Source organism: Phalacrocorax aristotelis, chromosome Z (genome assembly GCF_949628215.1).
Source record: "Phalacrocorax aristotelis chromosome Z, bGulAri2.1, whole genome shotgun sequence".
Lineage (NCBI taxonomy): Eukaryota > Metazoa > Chordata > Aves > Suliformes > Phalacrocoracidae > Phalacrocorax > Phalacrocorax aristotelis.
This window is the reverse complement of record NC_134311.1, coordinates 52115676-52138365: the sequence shown is the minus strand read 5'-3', so window position 1 is coordinate 52138365 and position 22690 is coordinate 52115676. Positions and strand designations below refer to the sequence as shown.

Genomic DNA, 22690 nt, shown 5'->3' with positions numbered 1-22690 from the left:
GAAGTTAAACTATAGTTTGGGAACTATTAAACTAAGAAGCACTACATCCTTTCTTCTATTTTTCCTCAAAAGAATGGATGATTTTTTACATAAACAAGCTTCCTCAGAATACAAATTACACTATAATGAAGGAAGCACAACAGGATGAAATGGAAATATTGAGATGGATATGGTTGATGCAGGTATTTCACTTGTGTCTTCTAGTTTTAAATAGCCAGAATGCTCAAAGTCTTGGTGCATAAGAAGTCTAGTAGTGCTTAGAGAGAGCCTCTTCTGAACTGGTGGCCACAGATGTGCCTCACATGAATGCACTATCTGGTAGCACTGAATTAATGGCTATTAATTTTCAAAATACTGCCAATATTTTCTAAGACATACCCTCCCTCACTGGAATGAAATAATGTCTGTTTTAAACAACTATCCACACACCCACCCTCGATCTCATCCACTTTTACCAGAACATAAGGCATTATTGCTGAATGGATTTTGAACACACTAAATGACTGGACAAATTCCCAATACAAGCACGTTGTTACCTTCAACGCAGAATTGGTACTGCCATGTTGTAATTTACAGTCAGGCAGATCTAGCAGTACTCAGATCTAGCAGATAGGAGTAAAAAAATAAATCTAGAAATTTAGAATCTTTCATATAGTCACTTTTTCTAAAACTGTAGAAAAACTATGCTAGATTAGTCACCTATAGAAGAAAAGGAGAAAAAAATTATCAGATCATATCTGGAAAGCCAAACGCTATTATTAAGTAGCAAGACAACAGCCCAGAACAATTCCAATGAAAATAAGAGAATGTTATGAGTTACTAAAAAAACTGGGGAGAACAAATTAACCTTTTCCTAGTCCCCTTTATTTTGCCTCCCAGGAATCAGAATCAATCAGTACTTTAAAATGCTAATGCTAAAAGGAGAAATGTTCAGGTAAAGCCTGGATAACAACAGGTACTGAAAAGAGCGCCATAAGTGATTAGGTCTTGATCTTCCCTTTAGATCAGACCACCTTGAACACACTCAGTGAGTCAGCTCAAAACACCATAAAACTTGTGAACGTCTGCCTGTGATGGAATCAAGAAAAGTAATGGCACAGAAAACCAGAGTGAGACAATAGCAAACGCAGAAGTTTCAACAGAGAAACTAATGGATATGGACACAGCAGAAGGCAAGGTGCTTTAGTTTGCATGACTGAGTGGTCTCAGTACACACTAACCTGAATCCTTCTGGATGAAATTAAATCAAAATATGCATTCCAGGAATAAACTTTGGCACTCAATGGTCATTTAGTCTATTTGATCAGACTAGATCTAGTTCAAAGTAAACACACCCTCCATTCTAACCTCTTTCCCAAATGAGTACAGTTTGCATACCAGGGCCCCAGCACCAATTGTTCTGTTCCACTAACTTGTTCCTTCTGGACTGTGTGACTTGCTAAAGCAATCATAGCTCATTAGATCCATATGCCATTACATGAAATAACAACTTTTGGGGAAAAAACACTGTAAGATGTACCATATTCCTTTGCCTGAATGATACTGCAGTGACAGCACATACATGTACACAAAGTATGCCTTTAATGTACTTCACATATATAGAGAGATAGAGATATCTATATATCTATATATAGATATATATTTGAAGACACACACTATATAGATATATAGCTCTATACCTATACAGATATAGATATATATATCTATACATTTTATATAAATATATTAAAAAAAAATCTACAGACACAAGCGCTCATATGTCTCTAGCTCAGTTCTGTATGTGGACATCCACAGGTACTATAGGCTATAAATAACTGGAAATGGTAAATAACACTTTTTTTTTCACCTGTAATGTACTTCTATGTAAGTGGCACAGCTATTAGAGCTGGCAGACAACTTTCAAGGTGATATGTGCTAATAAAACATCTTCAGACACCAACTATTGGCATGTCCAATGCCTGGATGCACTGTGAAAGTGGCTGGACACCAGGGTCATGAGGTTTGAAATAGAAGAAAGGAACCTGCATTCTACCACAACCCCAAAAGAACAATTCATCCTATGCTCATGAACTAATTCTGTGCTAAATTAAGGAGGCCATTTCCACCAAGGAGTAGAGAGCTACATACCAAGTCTGCCACAGATGAGTTACTGACTGTTTGGTTGGTCTGTTACAGAGAAATGATCTTTGTTTTGGGAGAAAAGCCTGTAGGCTACTAACTTTCATTTTTATTGCCTGCTTGATCCTACTCAGATGTTTAACATATGTTCAGCAGGAAATGAAAGATACAGTCTATGATTTATGACTGTCTAAATGCTGGATCCAGGACAACAATGCTCTGTGTGGGCACAAGCAGGGCATGAATTTAGCTGTCCCTCCATTCCTCACTCTTCATCTCCCTCTACCTTCCTAAAAGACAGAGGACTTAAAAAACCTAGGACTTTTACAATACATTTTCATAACTAATGCTTTTAATGGATGAAAAAAGGAGTGGTCACTCCATTTTTTAATAACAGCATTATTTTTATTATACACACACACACTTGCAAATACATAAAGAAGTAACATCTACATTTGTACACAGCAAACAACAAAAAGTTTGCTTCTGCTTTATAGCCTTTACTTCTTTGTAATAATATATAACTTTCTCAAGAGTAGGTGCTATTTGATATACCTAACATGTAGAAGAGAGTACCAGCAAGCTATTCTTATGACATGGGGAAATAATATCCTATGAGTAACTTTCAGCTTAATGCAGCACCCAACACATTCCATTTAATATCAACAGGTTTGTCATTTAATCTGAACAGACTTTACTTAGACCAACCCATTACACTCTTGTCATTTTATGAGTTGTTGCATAGACTAATAGGCCATTTCAATTTATTTTCCCCTGAGTTTTGAAGGTGGAAAAAATATAGAAAACACTCAATTTTGTCATGTTAACAAGCAATCAGTAGTAATAAATTAAGGGACTTACCTATACCGTTCTTACCTATTTCACAATATGTAGCTACATAAATAAACTAAACACAAATCATCAAGAAATACAGCTGAAAAGAGGACTGAATTTACTACTTAATCTTCAAGGCATTCCTCTCTGGAAAAATACCAACCTGTGCAGAAATTAGCTGGACCTTTTTTCAAATACTTGTTTGTAAAGGTGGGGTAAAGCACTAAGAAACTTCTTTTGCCTTGGTATCCCGAACAATCAGTGCCTTTTGGAATCAGAACCTTCCTAGGTAGGCAAGAGGTGGTAGAGAGTGCAGACCAAAGAGCACTGGAAAACTTACCTGACTCCTTAATTATTAGTTATTAATTATTAATTATCCTAGCAGTTAACTAATAAATTGCTAAACAACCTAATCTCAATTATCACTTCTGTTATGTGGGTCTCTGTTAAGAGACAATTCTGTATTGTAGTTACAAGAGATATAAGTTAATGGAGGCACAATATTGAATTGTAACACTCAGATACATAGCCAGAAAGCCAACAGACACAGTCATTCTTAGATCACATTCATATTGTTTTAGTAAGGTAAGAGGTTGAAAATGTAAATAGTTTTTCTTGATGGATACAGATGAAAGGCTGTAACCAGGTAGGACTTCAAAGGCTACGAAGTTTTGACACGCAACTGAAAAAAATCAGGTTAATCTAAAAACTATTTTCTAGTAGAGGGCAACTCGAGAGTTCATGTATTGTGTCTACATGATACACGACTAGCAACTCATCGCACAAACCCATCTACATCCAAATTCTCATCCCTTAATGCTTTGAAACATGTATGTGTCTTTAAATAAGCTGCCAAAAACCAAATCTAATTGCTCTGTGTCTCAGATTCCACACAATATAAAATGGAAATAACTATAACGCCCCCCTGGAAATCATCAGGCCTACTGGTGTAGACTGCTATATAAGAACCCCTGGTTCTTGTTAAATTGTGGCCAAGCTGCACACTACTCAGAATAAATTGGCAGCTTTCTGAATTTCCTTGCATAAAAACTAAGAATGCTTTTCCAAAAGCCAATATGAGGACATGAGGATAGCACATATTAAAAAGTCTCAGCTGTTGAATTTACAAAAACACAAGTCAGGTGGAAGTATAAAAATACAGATCTCAACAGTTTACTAAAATACAGTCATGCTTCTACAGAGTGAGTTTCATTTTCAGCATCACTACACAAAAAGTATCTATCCTAAGAACTAAAGGTGTGTGTTAAACTACCTCAGTTAACTATACAGACAAACAGATCTGCAAGACAATTTCTGAACAGGGAACCACTAGTGGCTGATTGCCCACACAAAGCATTACATTTACCAGTCACTAGAGTTTATGAAGTTGTCATATGAACGTTATCTGCATTTACTGTCTTCACAAAATTAATCTGCAGGTTTTTTGCAAAAATGTTATGTCCACTATGTGAATGGTCTGTACTGCATACAAGGCTGTTGGAGTGGGTTGGAGGCAAATGAGGTTGCACAAGTCATCCTAGCAAAACGTAATATTTAAATAGCCAACCTGAAACAGAGGTAGAAGACAACATATTTTAACGGAAAATTAGCAATAGAGTAGATTGGCAGGAAGGAGAAGATACTCACAAACACAAGATGTACTTACCAGCTTGTGACTTGAACTGGAGCACAGCACTGTTGTATCCCAGTGTAATTAACACAGACTGTTTTCCCACGCGACAGTATTCAGTGTCTTTATTAACTGAGCATTTAAACACACAGACTCCATCAACTGAAGGGGAAAAATATTTTAGAAAACCTTTAGCACTTAAAAACAAAACAATATTAAAAAATTAGATGTCTCTTTTGATTAACAATATACATAAGCATGTATCCGAAGTACACACCTTGGCGAAAATACATTTTCTCTAACATGTTGTTTCTTAAGCCAATTTTCCAGTGTCCTACAGTTTCCATCCCACTTACCATCCATAGTTTCTTGAAGCTGCCCTGACCTCAGAAGAGAGTTGACTAAATTAATTTTTACCTGGATCCTAATCATGTCTTAAATTAAGATTTTTCCTACTACTTTTGCTTCCATAATCCTATGTGCCAACATCCTGATAACCTCCAGAGATGCTGCTCTGGCAAATGAAATGGCAGGGTAAAGAGTCAGGGATCAATTATGTTGACTAAATGAGGAGAAGTAAACTAGCTTTTTCTGTAAGCACACACTACGTACCACACCATGTATGACAACTATCAATAAACCTACCATCTGAGAAAAACTAACGCAATTTTTCAGACAGTGAAGAACACACAAGTACTTTAGAGCTAGGAACAGGAGTAGCAGAGGGCAAGCCTGCGTGCTGTCCTTCTTGGGGAGGGGGATCCAGTATCAGAGGCTTAAGTGGTGCAGAACACCAGTATACACTGTCTCACTATCAGCCTTGCAGCTGCATGGAGACAACTGCATGAGCACATCAAGCAAGGTGCACATTATCACTTTTAGAAACCTGAAGGGGGCCTGAAAAGGAGCCTCATACAAATAGCAGCTATGGACATGGGCTACAACAGGTAAAACTTTGAAATCACGTGGGCTTTATGTTACATATATCTTCATCACCCAAGCAGCAAAGCTCCAGGACTTAATATTCCTGGGCCCTCCTTTCATGCATTTTATTCCACTTTGCCGACAACAAGTGTTCATTATGCTTCACCCATGCATATTTTATCCCTCTGGATATAAATCACAAACCAAACAAAAAAACTACCAGAACTAGAAGTAGTAAAATGTTTAAGGCAAAACAAACAAAAAAAGAACTAAAGTTCACAAATTGGCAGTAACAGAAAAGCGATACAGTGCAATACATAAAAATCAGAGACAGAACTGTATGAAAGCCAGAATGAAGGGGAAGAAAATACACACCTTGAAAAGCAAGAGACATAATAAAAAAATGTATTATTAAAAGCTCAGTAGAAAGCTAATTATACACTGCTGAGCTATGTTATTCTGCTAGCAATGTTTGAAGGACTAGAGTGAGAATGCATACATATCATCATATCACACAGGCACGCAGAGTATTTTTTTAAACCTTACACTTCACAGCATCTGCTGCGATGAGAAGTGAACAGAAGAGAGAGGAAGACCATTATATGATGTTCCACATGACAAACAAAGTTTGATCAGGCAAAAAATGTTGTCAAGAAAGTGGATATGTCCCAGCTGGGCTGGCACACTTTTACATCTGCACACTCATTTGTTTTTGTAGCCTCCCATAATTTAGGCTTGTGAACAAACTGAAGGCAGACAACTGGGCTTGCTACAATCTGTCACAACTGTCTCTTTAAAGGAAGGCATGCTTACCCTTTATACTCCCTGGCCTGAACAGACATCTCCTCTGGAATACTCCTTTTGTACGCCACATGCTGCAGTTCCCGAACTACCTGGGCTTACTACAGCTTGCCAGCATCATTTCATAGACTTGCAAAGCTACTGGCACATGGACATCGGGTGTTCCAGAAGTCCCAGCTAAAGCATGTCTTTGCACATTTCACAAAATGCAAGCTTTTCTTTCTTCCACCAATAACCATCAATACCATCTTCCATATAACTTTTAAATGTGTCAGCTATTTAGATTAATGGGTACTAATTGAGTATACAATATTATGGAGTTCGGGATACTGCTGAGTGTGCTGAAAGTCATCGCTAAGACAAGGGTTCTGAATTTTAGAGAGCAAACTTCAGTTCACTCAGGCCTCAACTGGGAGGGATTCCCATGGGAAGCTTCCATGGAAGATAAAGGAGCTAGTGAGTGCTGGGAGTTCTTCAAGAACTCCCTCTTGGAAGCACAAAAACAGTTTATCCCCTACAAAGCAAAGAGAATTAAGCAGAGCAAGAGGTCCCCTTGGCTCAAACATGACCTCCTGGGTCTACTCAAATCCAAAAGGGAAGCATACCAGAGATGGAGAAGTGGAGGATTACCCGCTGAGAACTACAAGGGCATAGCCAGAGTGTGCAGAGATGCAGTCAGAAAAGCAAAAACCCAGCTTGAATTGAAACTGGCCATAGATGTCAAAAATCACAAGAAAGGTTTCTTCAGACATGTCAACCACAAGCAGAAAAAGAAGGAGAACACAGGCCCACTGTTAAACAGAAACGGAGAATCAATCACCAATGATGCAGAAAAGGCAGAGGTCCTCAACACCTTCTTCACCTCTGTCTTTTCCAGCACTTTTGGGTCCCAGGATTTGGGAACAAAACTGCCGTATGATCCAAACACTGACCCACCATTGGTGAAGGAAGAGTTAGTTTATGAACTACTACAGTACCCCTATGAGGGTTCAAGCTATCCACCGGAGCATGTTGAGAGAGCTTGCTGACATCATCACAAGGCCACTCTCCATAATCTCCGAGAAGTCGTGGAGAACAGGTCTGATATTTTTCTGATACACAAGCCACTTCATCCAAACACCTACCTCTGCCTGTAATATCACTAGTGATATTTCCTCTAAGTATTAACTGCACCATTTAAAGCCTCATTCGTAAGTAAAACTGGCACCCAGAAGGTGTAAAGAATCTCTCTGACATGGATTGACAATGGCGATGATTTAGGACAACTGCCCTCTTGGTAACCTGACTGTCTTGGACGTAATTTGTAAGCCAGTCAGAGCTCAAGCAAGTATTCTGAAATAACTAGCATGGGAGTGTGATTTGAGGCACAGAATAGGAAAGCAACACTAATCATACTACAGCAACCTGTAGAAAAATCAGATACTTAAAAATAATTAATATTATTTAGATAGATATTAAACTAGAAGTGTTTTGTGTTTGAGAAAATTATTTCTTAATTATACACTAGTATCTCTAAAAGTATTAAAGAATGCAATTTCTACTATAAACAGGCACAGTTTCATTAACTTCAAATCAGCAAGCATTAATCTCATCTATGGTGGTAGATCACTGCAGCTTAGAGACACTACAGCAATAGAAGACTGGGTTTTCAAGTAAGATAGGATACAAAGAACACAATGGCAGCGTATGAGCTATTTCCTTGTGCTTTTAAAGGACTTAGAGTAAAAAAAAAAAAATCAAGAATGGCATTTCATAATACCTCATACTGCTAGCTGTAAATTGATTTCACGCTGCTGGTGTCTACTCATTTAATGAGTCAGTGCATCTCCTCTATACAAAAACATCTTGGAGGAGAAGGGCCTGGTGTAAAAACTTTCTGCCAGTTTTGCAGAAAGAGAAGGCTACTACACTTGTGTTCTTACTTCGCAACTCCTTCTCTTTTCTAATCACAAAATATATCTACTTTTACTTTATTTTTGCTAATTTTAAGTCCACACATTTCTGAAGGCATCATTACGTTTCAACTATTGTTTTACATAAATAAGACAAAAAGAAGAAGCTACCATAAAACTATCATGGCAAAGTTGTGATGATACATGGCTTTCGACCATTTGGATTTAAATTAACAAAAAAAATGTGATTGAAAAGCACAATATCCTCTGGACTGAGAAGCCCAATATACTCAGCAGCAGTATTTTTTAAAGAATTGGTGACTGCAGCACAGTAAAAAATGCCAGCAGCAATTAATCTGTACCACTTTGAGATACGAGCTTCTTTCGTTCTGCACTGAGGACTAAACTAACCTGTTAAGCCTAATGTCTAAATATTTAGCAGCTATGCAAAGCATCATCAAATGTATATTTAAAAAATGAAGTTTGTTTCCCCCAAAAAATAATCTTTTAATAATGAGAAAGGAAAGGACAGCAGTAAATTAAGATTCTCTTATCCATGTATAACTAAAGAGACTAGCCTTCTTTTTACAACTGACAATTTTAAAATAGGGAAATTAAGAAGTTGTAGTCACTGACCAATACATATAAGATTCGTTAAATTTTAATGAACAAGTCAGATGTGTTTTATCTTTTTAAGCAGTGGTGAAAGGGAGCAGGGAAGAAAGAAGCAAAAGATGCAGACAAATCTTCAGTCATCACTAATCTTTACTGCCTTACCTTGGTAGACTGTAATATCCAGCCATCTCCTTGTGTTGCTTCCAAAACAGCAGAAACATCTTATTTTATTACTTTATTATGTTTTAATTATACCTGATGTATTTGAATTCACTTTCCCACTTCAGGAATACTTTTCTTTGCTTCATAAATGTTTTTAATATATTATTTGCCAAACATTTAAACAGACAACAGTCTTACTTCCTTTCTATTCAGAAACGCACAGCTACTGTGCGTGGTGGAGTCCCAAAGTATTAAAACCAGAACATAGTAACTAATAAAGATTGAAGAATTATAGATTTGGACAAAAAAATATGAACATCTTTCCATCAAATATTCCCTGCACATGTCTGAACTTATTATCGCTGTCTGCACCAACACTGCCTTGCACTCGTTTTGTATTGTGCTACTTTGGAAATCAAATAAGCAGACCAGCCTTTAGGAAGACTAAGTCCTTAATACAGCATTTCTGCTATAGTTTTGGAAGCCACTGTAGGGTCCAGGGCATATTTGGAACATCCCATACATGTGACAGTGTGAAATGAATGGAAAGCCTCTCTCTAAGGCACACTCTTTAGTTGCCAGAAGAACCTGGCATTAAAATAGCTGGCACCAAAATGATCAGGCCATCACGACCTCAGTGCAGATGGTTTGCTTTCCAGGTGTCTATTATTAAACAGTTGTAATTTGTTTTCTGGATAAAAAGAACCTGATCCTACAGACACATGCAGATATAATGCCACCCATGCTACTTCTAGGAATACTGCCAACTAAAGTCAATGGCAATAAATCACAGAAGCAAAATTATGAGTATACATTTCTGAAGGATAAGGATTAGTGCCTGACTCATTCAAAATTATATAGCTAAACATAAATGGATACAAGATTTTCAAGTTACACTTTCAGATACAGAGACCTTGATTAATTTACAGGTAGCATGCAAGATTATTGAAAGGAGAAAATAATTTATGTTTAGGTTTACTTACCTCAAGATCCAAATATATTTACACACAGATTTAGTTTCCCCTGCAGATTAAATGATTTAAAATAACAGAAAATTCAAGATAGAACAGGAAAAGATCATAAAACTGACAGAGCTAGCAATGGGACTCTTACTATGCTAACACAAACATAGGCAAGTGTCCTGCAAGAGTAGGATTACCACACTACTACTATACAGAAATCCTTCCCTGTATTAAAAAACTAGTTTGGTCACCTGTAGTACACAGGAAAAAACAGTAGTGGCTTTTGGGGTACAAGAGACAGAAATGCAAGTCCACTGCACTAAATGCATTGTTGAGTACAACTTCTGCCAGCTATGAAAACATCTCAGTGATGCCCGTTTTCAGTTGCCATTTTGCTGCCTTTACAATGATCCCTTTAATCGGCTTTAGTTGGAGAAAAGAGACAGGCAAGAGCTGATCCAGGCTGCCTTGAAGTCAGTAAAAACCTTTCCGCTAACATCAGTAGCCTTTAAATAAAACTCTCTTGGCATCTATCCACTTTCTCTGTGCATGCAATTTAGGCAATTTGGCAAAATAATCCCATGCCCCTACAAACCTGAATTGCCCCCCTTCTCTCCCCAAAACACACCCAGAAAAGTAAACCTATTTCAGAGGGCAGTACTTTCCCCCCTTTAATTAAAAACAACCGTAACCTCAATCTAAATATTTACTGTGGCACTTAGTGGCTGACCCCTAGATTTAAAAAACTTTCTGGTAATGTCCTCCTACTTAGCTTTGTGATCTAAAAAACAAAGATGATTCTTCTTTCTTTCTTCTCGTATTCATCTCTATGCTCTGAAAATCCTCTGGGAACTCCCCTGGGAACTCCTTAAGAAACCACCGCTTTATTAAAAATACCTGGGCAGCACTGCAAGACACTTAAAAGCAAACAAGTTTAAGCAGCAATTTTCATTGATGTATGTTGCCTACATAGAAAGTAAGGGAGGGAAAAAAGCATACAAAAATGGAAAATTGTGCATAGTTTTCCATTGTACCTATTTCCATCGACACTATCTCTTCTTGACATAAGCACTGAATGTTCAAAGTCCTAATTTAGTACAGATCAAGTTGCAGCAGAAGTAACAAAATCCAAAAGCACCCCTATTCAGCAAGGCATTGAATGTTTTCTGGTTCATTTATTCATTCTGATTCATTTATTATCTGATTCTTAATTTATTGCTGTGAAAAGAAAATTTCCAGCAGTTTCATTTTACTAGCACATATTTAGGGTTGAGAATTTTTACACTCTTTCTTCAAGGCCCTGATTCAAAGTTTAAGTTCAGAAAGAGCTGGAGTCATTTTATAAACTCACTCAAGAAGTCTTTAAACCTTTGCAAACCAGTCAAAGAAAACTGTGGAAATTCTTCCTAGAAAGCTGTATTACCAGTAATAGTAAAAGGGCCATCAAACTGCACCTTAAAACTTCAAGTTAATTTGTAAAAGAGATGCAATTTGTTCAAAGGACAAACACAGGGAAAGGATGATAAGCCCAGGCAAATCATAAAGTCATAGAACGATTAGGGTTGGAAGGGACCTTTAAGATCATCTAGTCCAATCTTTCTGCTATGAGGAGGGACATCTTCGACTAGATCAGGTTGCTCAGAGCCCCCTCCAATATGACCTTGAATGTTTCTGGGGATGGGGCATCTACAACCTCTCTGGGAAATCTGTTCCGGTGTATCACCACCCTCACCGTAAAAAGTGTGTTCCTTATACATAGTCTGAATATAAACTAGGTTTTTAGTTTAAAACCATTACCTCTTGCCCTATTGCAACAGGCCCTACTAAAAAGTCAGTCCCAGTCTTTCTTATATGCCCCATTGAAAGGTCACAATAAGGTCTCCCTGCAGCCTTCTCTTCTCTAGGCCAAACAACCCCAACTCTCTCAGCCTTTCTTCATAGCAGAGGTGTTCCATCCCTTGGATCATTTTTGGTCCCTCCTCTGAACCTCCTCCAACAGGTCTTTCCTGTGCTGAGGACCTCAGAGCTAGACGCAGTACTCCCAGTGGGGTCTCACCAGACCGGAGTAGAGGGGCAGAATCACTTCCCTCGACTTACTGGCCACGCTTCTTTTGATGCAGCCCAGGATGCAGTTGGCTTTCTGGGCTGCAAGTGCACATTTCTGGCTCATGTCCAGGTTTTCATCCACTAGCACCTCTAAGTCCTTCTCTGCAGCCGGGCTGCTCTCAATCCTTTCAATCCCCAGCCTGTATTGATACTGAGGGTTGCCCCAACCCAGGTGCAGGACCTTGCACTTGGCCTTGTTGAACCTTATGAAGTTCACACAGGCCCACCTCTCCAGCTTGTCCAGGTTCCTCTGGATGGCATCCCTTCCCTCAGACATGTTAACTGCACCACTCATCTTGGTGTCATCCACAAACCTGCTGAGGGTGCACTTGATCCCACTGCCTCTGTATCATTGATGAATACATTAAACAGTACTGGTCCCAGTATGGGCCCCTGAGGGATACCACTCATCACTGGTCTCCACCTGGAGATTGAGCTGTTGACCACTACTTTCTGGATGAGATCATCCAGCCAATTCCTTGTTCACCCATCAAATCCATACCTCTCCAATTTAGAGAGAAGGATGCTGTGGGGGACTGTGTCAAAGGCTTTATAGAAGAAGTCCAGATAAATGATGTCTGTAGCTCTTACCTTGCCCACTGAAGAGGTCACTCCATCATAGAAGGCCATTAGTTTGGTCAGGCAAAGCCATGCTGGCTGTCTTGAATCACCTCCCTGTCTTCCACATGCCTTAACATAGCTTGCAGGAGGAAGATCCAGGAGGAGATCATGTTCCATGATCTTCCCCAGCACAGAGGTGAGGCTGACATGTCAGTAGTCCCCAGGGCCCTCCTTTCTACCCTTTTTAAAAATGGGTGCAATGTTTCCCTTTTTCCAGTCTCAGGGACTTCATCTGACTGCCATGACTTTTCAAGTATCATGGAGAGTAGATTGGCAACTACATCAGACAATTCTCTCAGGGCTCAGGATCATCAGGGATGCATCTCATCACATCCCACAGACTTACATATTTTCAGGTTCCTCAGGTGGTCTCAAACATGATCTTCCCTTACAGTGGGAGGGACTTTGCTTCACTAGACCTTACCTTGTGGTCCATCCTCTCGAGAGGCGTGGGAAGAGAGGTTGCCAGTGAAGACTGAGGCAAAAGAGTTGTTGAGTGTCTCAGCCTTCTCCTCACCCGTTGTCACCAGTTTGCCAGTCATGTTCCTCACAGGGGGTACACTTTCTTTGACCTTCCTTTTCTGGTTGACATACCTCTAGAAGCCCTTCTTATTATTCTTTGCCTCCCTTGCCAGGTTTAGCTCCAGCTGCACCTTGGCCTTCCTGACGCCATCCCTACACAACCAGGCAGCGTCCCTATACTATTCCCAGGACACCATTGCCTGTGCAGTTCATTCTTGCCCTTTAGTTTGACCAGCAGGTCTTGATTCATCCATGCTGGTCTCTTGCCATCCTTTCCTAATTTCTTACACCTGGAGATCAAAAGCTCTTGTGCTCTATGGAAAGTGTCCTTAAAGATCTGCCATCTCTGTTCTGCTCCGTTGTCCCTGAGGGCAGTTTCTCATGGGGTCCTCTTGACTAACTCCTTCAAGAGCTGGAAGCTTGCTTTCCTAAAATTCAGGGTCCCGACTTTACTCCACCAGTGCATGACCACTGCTGTCTCCAATTTTGACATCACAGATTTGCTCACTTGCGTAAACCAACCCTCCCCTGCCACCACCAAAACCAAACCAAGCCATCCAGCATACACTGTCATCTCTTTCAGGCTAGTTATTGAACTTCCTGATTCAGTCTTTAAATTATTATCTCTACATATATTAATCTGCCTACCCATATAAACTCATATATGTGTGGACATATACTTACACCTCTCTATAAAAAATGAATGCTAATTACCAAACAATAAATGTGATGCATGCTCCTACTGCAAAACCTGCACTTCTGCTTTAGTTGCTTGCTCTTCCAGGGTAACAAAAAGCAGCGGCTGATTAGCAAACTACTTACATATTGCAAAAGTTCTTCTTGGAAGAAAAAAAAACTAGTACTTGGGATATAATTAAAAAAGACCCTAGTGAAATCTAAGTTTAAGAATTTACCTACTCAACTAACCACTGGAATACTTAGTACTATGACATGAAACAGTTAAAAGCAGATTTCAGGACTGCTGTTTCTATTCATACCTCCTTCAACCACATTACTATTCCTTCACACAAACTATTCTGCCTTAAGAATTGTCTGACCTGCAATTTCCTCTCAGAATAAAATAAGAAAAAGGCAGTAAGTGCTTTGTTTATTCCCCCCGAAAACCTTTGTTCTGCCCTAAAGGTGTAGAAAGAAGTCAGAAAGGACAGCTAAAAGCCTGCGTGTCAGAGGTGACATGCATTATATGTTTAAAATATTAACTATGTTGTCTGCTCAAACTTCCTCTAGCAACTGATTTTTCCTCACTAGGAAAATGAAGATTTTCACAACAGAAAAGAAATGGTGAATAACATCAGTTCTGTTGTTTAGAACTATTGGCAGTGATTGCCCTCCACCAGCACACCAAGGCTGCTGATGGTAGTACTATCTGTGCAATGCACATGAAGGTACAGTATTAGAACATAAGCATTCATACTACTAATACATTTTCCACCACATCCAATTCTGATACTTTTGAATTTCAGCAAGTAAGTGATTTATTTTACTTTCTAAATCTCCCAACATTTTAGGATTTAAAACTGGTCTTAGTATGGGATAGGAAAAAAATGATGCAATTATATCCGTTTGCAAAGTACTGCATGGGGGGGAGGGTTAAGGGGAACTAAGCAAGGGCTAAGTAAAACGATGTGGAGTTTGTTATGGTTAATGGTTGGTATCCAGTCCAGCTCAACAGTGTCTGAAGCTGACTACCATGAATGTTTTGTTACCACTGAATTGGTGGATCTGGACCAGCAGTGATGAATTTTCCAAGCTGTAATGTTCTAACTAGTACCCTTGCTCTCGAGCACAAATAGAACACATTCTCCTTGAGTCTAACAATGCAGCATACCTTCTCTTTGATGTAATTTAAAAAATGCTAAATATATGACCTATAATACCAGTACTCAATAAGACAAAAGGCAGCAGGGATTCTCTACAGCTATCATGTCCTGTGAGAGCTGGTACTTCTCACTGCCCATCCAGTTCATCTGCACTTCGTTTTCTGTCAAGCTGGGACATGAAAAGTGTATCTGAAGTCAGTATGAATTTTCCTCCTGCTTCTGGTGGCACAGAACTACCTTCTGAAGAGTAGGTGACATCTTTAAACAAAAAATAGAATTTTATTAACAACTCGATCAAAAATTGGGTATAATGTCTCCTAGAGTTCAAAAGTTGGAACTCTGAGAGGCAACTCTTAAGGAAGATGTGAAAGATCTTAAACAAATATAAATAGTGATGCAAAAATGTGGTAAAACACAATAGACTTTCCTTGGGGCTTTCACTTATTGTACTGATTCTTCCAAAATTCACAGCCATCCATAGAAGCTCAAACTTTCTGATCAGCAATAATTAAACAGTAGTAAAAAAAAAAAGCGTTAGTGAAAAAACTGTAACAACAATCTAAAAGGATATCATATACCATGTAGTCTTTCCTGTGCGTGTAGTGCTCTAGTTTTTCTTCTTTTTTCACTTCACCTACCACATGTAAAGAACAAACCACAAATTTATTACAGACTTACTAACTAACCCAAGGAAAAACAAATTAATGAGTGAAGAGATGGTATAATATGTGTTCCTACAGAACTTGCACTTTCATGCAGAAGAACATGTTGCTGAAGCTGTTAGCTGCCAGGTTCCTGTTCTCAGCTTTAATAGCTCTAAACCTCGTTTCATATTAAAAGCACCATGACCAAGCACAATGTTATCTACTTCTGTTAGGAAAAGGCAGGTTGGATGTGTTTAGTTCTTTGGAAGCTCAAATCCTGTCTGTATTTATATCCCTGATACTTGTAAGGGGAAAAAAAGAAGTACAGTACCACAGCAACAGAAGGAACCAAAATCAATACATGATTCCAAGGATTTTATAGTATTTTTAAAAGTATTCAAGGAACTTTCTTTTAATGGTCTAAAGAGCCGTCATATGAAGCGGGGAAAAATATTTCAGAGAAAGAGTAGCTATTGATCTCTCAGAGCAAGTAAACAAGAATATAACAGAATTAAAGTAGAGCTGCTGTGGTTATGCAAAACCTCCAGATATTGCCAGATTTTGAAGCCTTCAATTAGAACTTCACTGGCCTCAGTTTAAGATCACCACCTCTTTACAAACCAATTATCACAGAAAAGGGAATCCAAAACACCTCCCAGCCCTGGAGAAGCCACCCCACTGCTACATTTGCATCTTATGACACTTGGACATCTGCTTTTAAGCTTCCTTTGATCCAAGTAAGCTGCAGCCCTGAATTTTTCTCTCTGTCTCCTGGGACCATTTCCTAGACACAAATTTTCTACTTTCTTTCCAGAAGTTCTCATTATTTATACCACAACTTTTGCAATTCTGTTATGATTACTCCATAAATCAGCTATAAATTACATTTTGAATATCCAAACCTTCCAAAGCAATGCACTATGTCAGTCAACAAAATTTCTCCTTCTGTTCAGCACCCTGAAAAATATTTTGAGCCAAGGTCAGACTTCTCTCAGCAGCAGCAGGCTACCTTTCAAGAGTAGTTTCACAGACGTTTTCATTTCCAAATCAGTGGTTAAGAACTGTCAGAGAAAATACGTAGGGCCCAGTGATCACCTATCTTATTGACAACACCTTTACTCCACAAGAGGCATAAGCCTCCAGCTCTCCTTGGGTGCACAGCTCACCAAAAACCACTGCCTCCCTGATGGACACTTCTCCCAAATGGTTGTAGCTCCAGCTCAGCTCTGGCCCCACTGCACAGCACTCAGAAGTATACTCACCTGCTACCTTTGGCACCTGTACTTTAGAAAGCCCAGTGTTTCTTCCCACTCTACATATATTAACACTGCATTGTGGAGATTCTTGCTTTCTCCTGTCCCACAGCTAAAACAGATCCATTGCCTGATACAGCATAATCCTTCAATCTTCCTTGTTTTAACATCATGTATTTATTTGTCAGTTTCTGCATCTCTCAGGATCACAACCGGTTGTTATGGAGAACATGGAGAAGTTCTACTGCTTCACGCTCCTTTCTGGGGAACAGAGTGTTCATATTGATATTCCTTGACTTTAGACACTGTATTGCCCCAACATGGATCCACTTGAGAGGGAAATTTTAAAACTTGAGTGTAAGCTTTACTGGCTTACACTGTTAGTAAGGAGTGTGAACTCCGGGAGCTGATCAACCACAGCTCACACCTGTGCCTTTAAAATGACTCTCAGTGCCAGCAATACACTATATATTATACGTTATGCTATGCAATGTAGTCTACATGCTTATCTAGCTCTATACTCAAATACTATTATTACATAACAGACATACAAGAATAGAACAGGTGCAGACAAATTCAGCAGTGATAGGTGAAGTATAAAAACTACAGAAAAACTGAATGCTACAAGGGTAAGAATGCAGTCTTGATGGACAGCCTAATCACAGATCTGCAGAGTAATTTTTGAACAGGCAGTTTGACCAAAGGTATTTTATCACTTCAAAGTGCACATAAAAAGTGCATCCTTCAGTCTCCAGAAGAGTACTTCCTGAACAAATAATCCCTTACCAGTGAAGAAAGTAGATGGTATCCTAAACTAGAACTGGAGTTGTTTGTTGCTGTTGTTTTGGGGTTGTGTGTTGGTTGTTTTTTTTTTTTTAAGTAGTCAGAAAAGAAACAGCAACCCCCCTTGAAGATGTGTTTAAAGAATCACAATAACTACAACCAAATTATTTTTTCCAAATATACCAAATACATAGCTTGTGGAGATGTATTCAGGTAGAAAGTTTGAAAAGAAAGTAGTTTTCATCACTTCAGTGTGAAGTATTGAGGAAAAAAAAAGTCAACACTTCAAACTATGCCAATGTATTTTAATGCTTAAATAACCTGTGTCTTACCACCAATGCCAAAAGGCACCACAGTGTGATCCATTCTATTCAAGATTTGTAAGAAACAGATTTTTCTTTTCACAGCAAAATTGGCTATCCTAGGTGACAAAACATCAATAATGGTAAGATCATTCAAATGAGAAGATACTAATGCTAGAAGAACACACTGCATTGGCAGTAGTAATAATAGGGTATGTCATCCAGCCGTTTCCAGACTTTTTCTCTCACCTAATACACAACGTGTTCAAGCATCGAGTTACTGAACTCCCAGGTACCACTATAAAGATTTGTGTTATGCATAGGGTCTGATAGGCACAGCTTGAACATCTTCATATGAAAGGAAAAAGATGAAAGAAGACAGCTTCCACCTCAAATCAAGTTTGCAAAGTTGCCCTCTCTTAGCAACAATACACTCATGCCCACTGATGCACTCTCATCCAAAACTTACCAAACAAGTCTTCAGTAAACTATGCTCTAGTGTTATTGGGCATTTTTATAGATATATATATATAGATATATAGATATATAGATATATAACTCCCCTCTATATCTTCAAAGTTGTCTGTTGTGTCCCATGTGAGCCCTTCTAATAAAAAAAAAACAACACTGCTAACTTTGAATTTCACTCTGCTTCCAGCCGGTCCTTCATTCACATGCATTCAAGAATGAGCATGTAGGAAATGAAAGACCAAGAGAACAGTAACTACAGGCCAGTCTTCAAATTAATACAATGTAAGACAGAAGCAGTCTCAGCTGTCATTAGTGGTCAGGTTTTGTTACTCTTGCTTCTTTAAACGACATGTTAAATGACTGATAGCACAAGCAAATACCCAGTATCAGCTGGCATGTCAACTGATTTATTTACACTGCTGACCAAAAACCAAATATGGCTGTAATCCATCTATTCCAGAAATCCTTTCAGAAGTTACTGAGATCACTTTTGAAATATCAAAGCTACGACAGTTACTGTGTGCCTAGACCTGCTTAGCGTTGGTCTCATACCCACCCACCTCAGTGAGGGCATTTCTAGTTAACTTTCTGTACCTATGGCAATTTCATTTTCCCAGTCTTCCCACCACCCAGATTCAAGAAGTTTGTTTTATTTTAGAATGCCAGCTCTGCTACCCTGTAAAGACACAAGTCTGAAAGAAGTATTACTTTTGGGGAAGTCAGTAAAGTATGTGCATGCAGATGTCACCTGTGCATCTTAACACAGACTATGTCTAAGTAGTAGAGCCAGAGAGAATTACTTCAGGGCTAAGCGCTGCCCTTCTAGACCGGTTTGGATTTTCTCAGCAGCACAGCACATCCCGAGACACTGCTGTGTTCGGCTGCCCTCTCTGCACAGCTGCCCAACTGGCAGCAGCAGAAGAAAAGCAAACATAGTTCTGTTGATGCAACTAGAGTGGCTTCTTTATCTCCTTCGCCTTCCAGCTCTGTTGTTTTGCATCTTGCAGTTGGCTCCGTAGGAAGAAACCAGGACCTTATCTTATCCTTCAGCTAAGAGAGGAGGACCTCTTCTATCCATCACTGGCTAAAGTTACAAAAACTGAACAACAACGAAGAACAGATAATAAAAACAACCTTGACATGCCAGTTTGCACCCTCCCCCCGAGGAGCAGCTGGACATCGACAACCTTGTAACAACAGCGGGGGAAGCTGTAGAAAGGGCAGCGCCTTGCGGGGCCGCGCTCTGCGGTGCGGGGCCGCGCAGACGAGACCGGTTCCCGCTGGCCGCTTCCCTTACCCCCGTCCGGAGCTCAGGCTGCCCCCTCACCAGCCGTTTTGTTACTGTTCCGTTCCCACCTCCACCCCACAGCCCGGCACGGCCGAGGAAAGCACCTCCAACGGCCACCTGCTCCAAGGGCTGCCGCCGCCGAGCCCGGCGCCCACCGGGGCCGCTGCCCTCCCCCCGCCGACCCACACCGGGACGAGCGCGCCCGAACCTCCCCCACCCCGCACCTCGCCCTGGCCCCTAACGGTCCCCAGCGTCTGCTACCGGCCCGGGACGCGCCGCCCGCCCGTTGCCGACACCTGGACCCCGCACAACCCCGCACCGCCCCGGGGTTGCTTTCGGCGCTGACAGCCGGGCGGGCCACGGAGCCTCTCCCCCCTCCCCGAGCCCACAACGAGAAGCGCTCGGCCCCCTCCGGGGCCAGGCGCTTCCCGGCGGACCCGGTGTCCCCTCGCGAGTAGGAAGCCGAGCGGGGCGGCCGGCAGCGGCGCGGCGGGGCTCGATACTTCACCGTCTCTCACGGTCACGTCCGCGTCCTGCTCTCCCAGCTGCATCTCCAGCCGCAGGATGTTCTGGATGGGGCTGGCGATCTGCAGCCCCGCTAGCAGCTCCTCCCTGGCGAGGAACAGCTTGACGCCGCACCGCAGCATCTCCCGTGCGTGCGAAGACGAGGCGGCCATGCTCCTGCTACCCCCCGCTCTCTGCCGAATAGCGCCTGCCGCCCGACGAGCCGAGTACCGGAGGACCTGCTGCTGCGGCGGAGAGAGACCCGCTAAGGAGACTTCGCCGCTTCCAAAACGACGGAGCGCTTCCACGCCTACTGAGGCACAGGCACAGGCACCTGCACCTGCACCTCAGCCTCACGCCCGCCTCCGGAAAGCTCCTCAGCCACTCAGCGGCTCCCGGGCGGGGCGCAGGGCGGGCCCCGGCGGGCCGCGACGCCTCCCGAGCGCGGCGCGGCCCCGCCGGCGGCCGTGCACTGGGCGCCCCCTGGCGTCCGCGCCGCGGCAGCGGGCCACGCGTGGCGGGGCGGCGGGGCGCCGTGGCTCCCGCCCTGCTGCCGGCCCGCGGCGGCTGGCGGAGGGCACGGGGCCCGGCACGGCTGCTGGGGAAGGGCCCTGCCGGTGCGCTGACCGGCGGCGCTCGCCTGGGCGTAGGGGCCAGAAGCCTGTAACAGTGGTTTAAGGAGGGGCTTCAGTGGCACCCGGTTAGTTCGGCTTTTCCCTCCCTGGTGTTTCCCCTGCCGCTCACTCTAAGAGCATAAGGGTCTAACTGTAATACGAAGCTGTAAGCGTCGGTACTTCGCTATAAACGTTTTCTCTGCTGGTATTGTTTGTTTGTTCATTGTGTTTCTTTCGTTGGGGTTGGGGGGTTTTTTTTGTTTTTGGTTTTTGTTGTTTTTTTTTTTGGTGTGTGTCTGTGTCCACAGTGAAAGGAAAAACAAAAATTCACCCCATCAGTTACTTTGTATGCCCCTGTGTCAAAGAGGCATGGCGAATTAATGAATTTTTGAGAAGTGGTCTGAGTTTAAAAGTATTGTATGAAGTTTAAACGGGCCTCAGCCTCAGCTCATTGGTTTCCAGACATTCTGTAACATGTCAGTAATATTCTCTGGACCCAAATGGTGACTTGGGCTATCCTTTCTAGCTGGCTGGGAAGGAAGCGTATGCACCCACCTTTCCTGTGTTAAAAGGACTGTCTTGTACAAAGAGGCGATCTCCCAACTACCCAGAGACTTGTTCCTCCGAGCCACATAAGCCACAAATGTACTGAAGTGGTGCGCATGTTGCTGAACCTGTGTTTGCACTAATGACCAGGATGGTGTGCCAGTAAAGGCAAAACAATTCTGTCACTGCAATAGCACAGTTCTCTGCTTGGATTTAATTACCCCTTCGGAGAACAAAAATGAGGTATTGCCTCTTGATTCTTCTGTGAAGGAATTTTATTTTATTTACCCCTGTCTGAAGGAGGAATAAGGCACTCTGCATTTGCCATCAGGAGTTTATGCACAGCTTACTGCATGCAGTAGGTGCTTTGGCACTCAGCTGGATTACTTATACCCAAAACCAACTCCACAGCCACTTAACTAACCTCTAGGCCAAATAAGCAAGACTGCATTTGTTGAGTCCAGAAGAAAGGATCTATAGGTAGCTGAAATATAGGGCAAATTCCAGAATAAGAGCTGTAGAAGTCCAGTGGATAAGCAGGGCAGTGTTATGCAGATAGATTCTCCCTTTCTAGATGTGAGAGCCTGATGATACACCAGTCCTAAAATGCAGCAAGAGGCAGGATGTTGCTGTTGTTCACAGTGCTCTAAAAAAGAAAGTGGCAAAGCTAGTTTGGAGGAGTAAATTTTTTCACATGTAGAAGGAGACAGAGCAGTATCTGTTTTTTATACCAGTATTTTTTTTATACCACTGCCCCAACCAGGAATGAAGCACTGCTGGACTTGTTGTTCACAAACCGAGAAAAACTGCTTTGTAGTATCTTGGTTAGTGATAGCCTTGGCTGCAGCGATGAAAATATTGTGGAGTTTGGGATCCTGCTGAGCATGTTGAAGGTCACCTCTAAGACAATGGTTCTGTTTTTTAGCAGAGTAAACTTCAGTGCACTCAGGCCTCAGCTGGGAGGAATCCCGTGGGAAGTTTCCATGGAAGATAAAGGAGCTAGTGAGTGCTGGGAGTTCTTCAAGAACTCCCTCTTGGAAGCACAAAAACAGTTTATCCCCTACAAAGCAAAGAGAAGTAAGCAGAGCAAGAAGCCCCCTTGGCTCAAACATGACCTCCTGGGTCTACTCAAATCTAAAAGGGAAGCATACCAGAGATGGAGAAGTGGAGGATTATCTGCTGAGAGCTACAAGGGCATTGCCAGAGCATGCAGGGATGCAGTCAGAAAAGCAAAAGCCCAGCTTGAATTGAAACTGG

The 22690-nt window shown here is 41.4% G+C and overlaps 1 protein-coding gene across 1 annotated transcript in view; it reads right to left on the bottom strand.

Annotated features, from left to right (window-relative positions):
- Positions 1–20570, bottom strand: part of LOC142050441 (histone-arginine methyltransferase CARM1-like) — a 64800-nt gene extending 44230 nt beyond the window's left edge. Inside the window, exons 1-2 of the mRNA XM_075079093.1 lie at positions 20278–20570; positions 4619–4744 (exon numbers count right to left, since the gene is read on the bottom strand). Of these exons, the coding sequence (XP_074935194.1) occupies positions 4619–4744; positions 20278–20446 (295 nt within the window). The 5' untranslated portion in view covers positions 20447–20570. The remainder of the gene's footprint in view (positions 1–4618; positions 4745–20277) is intronic.
- Between the last annotated feature and the right edge of the window lie 2120 nt (positions 20571–22690).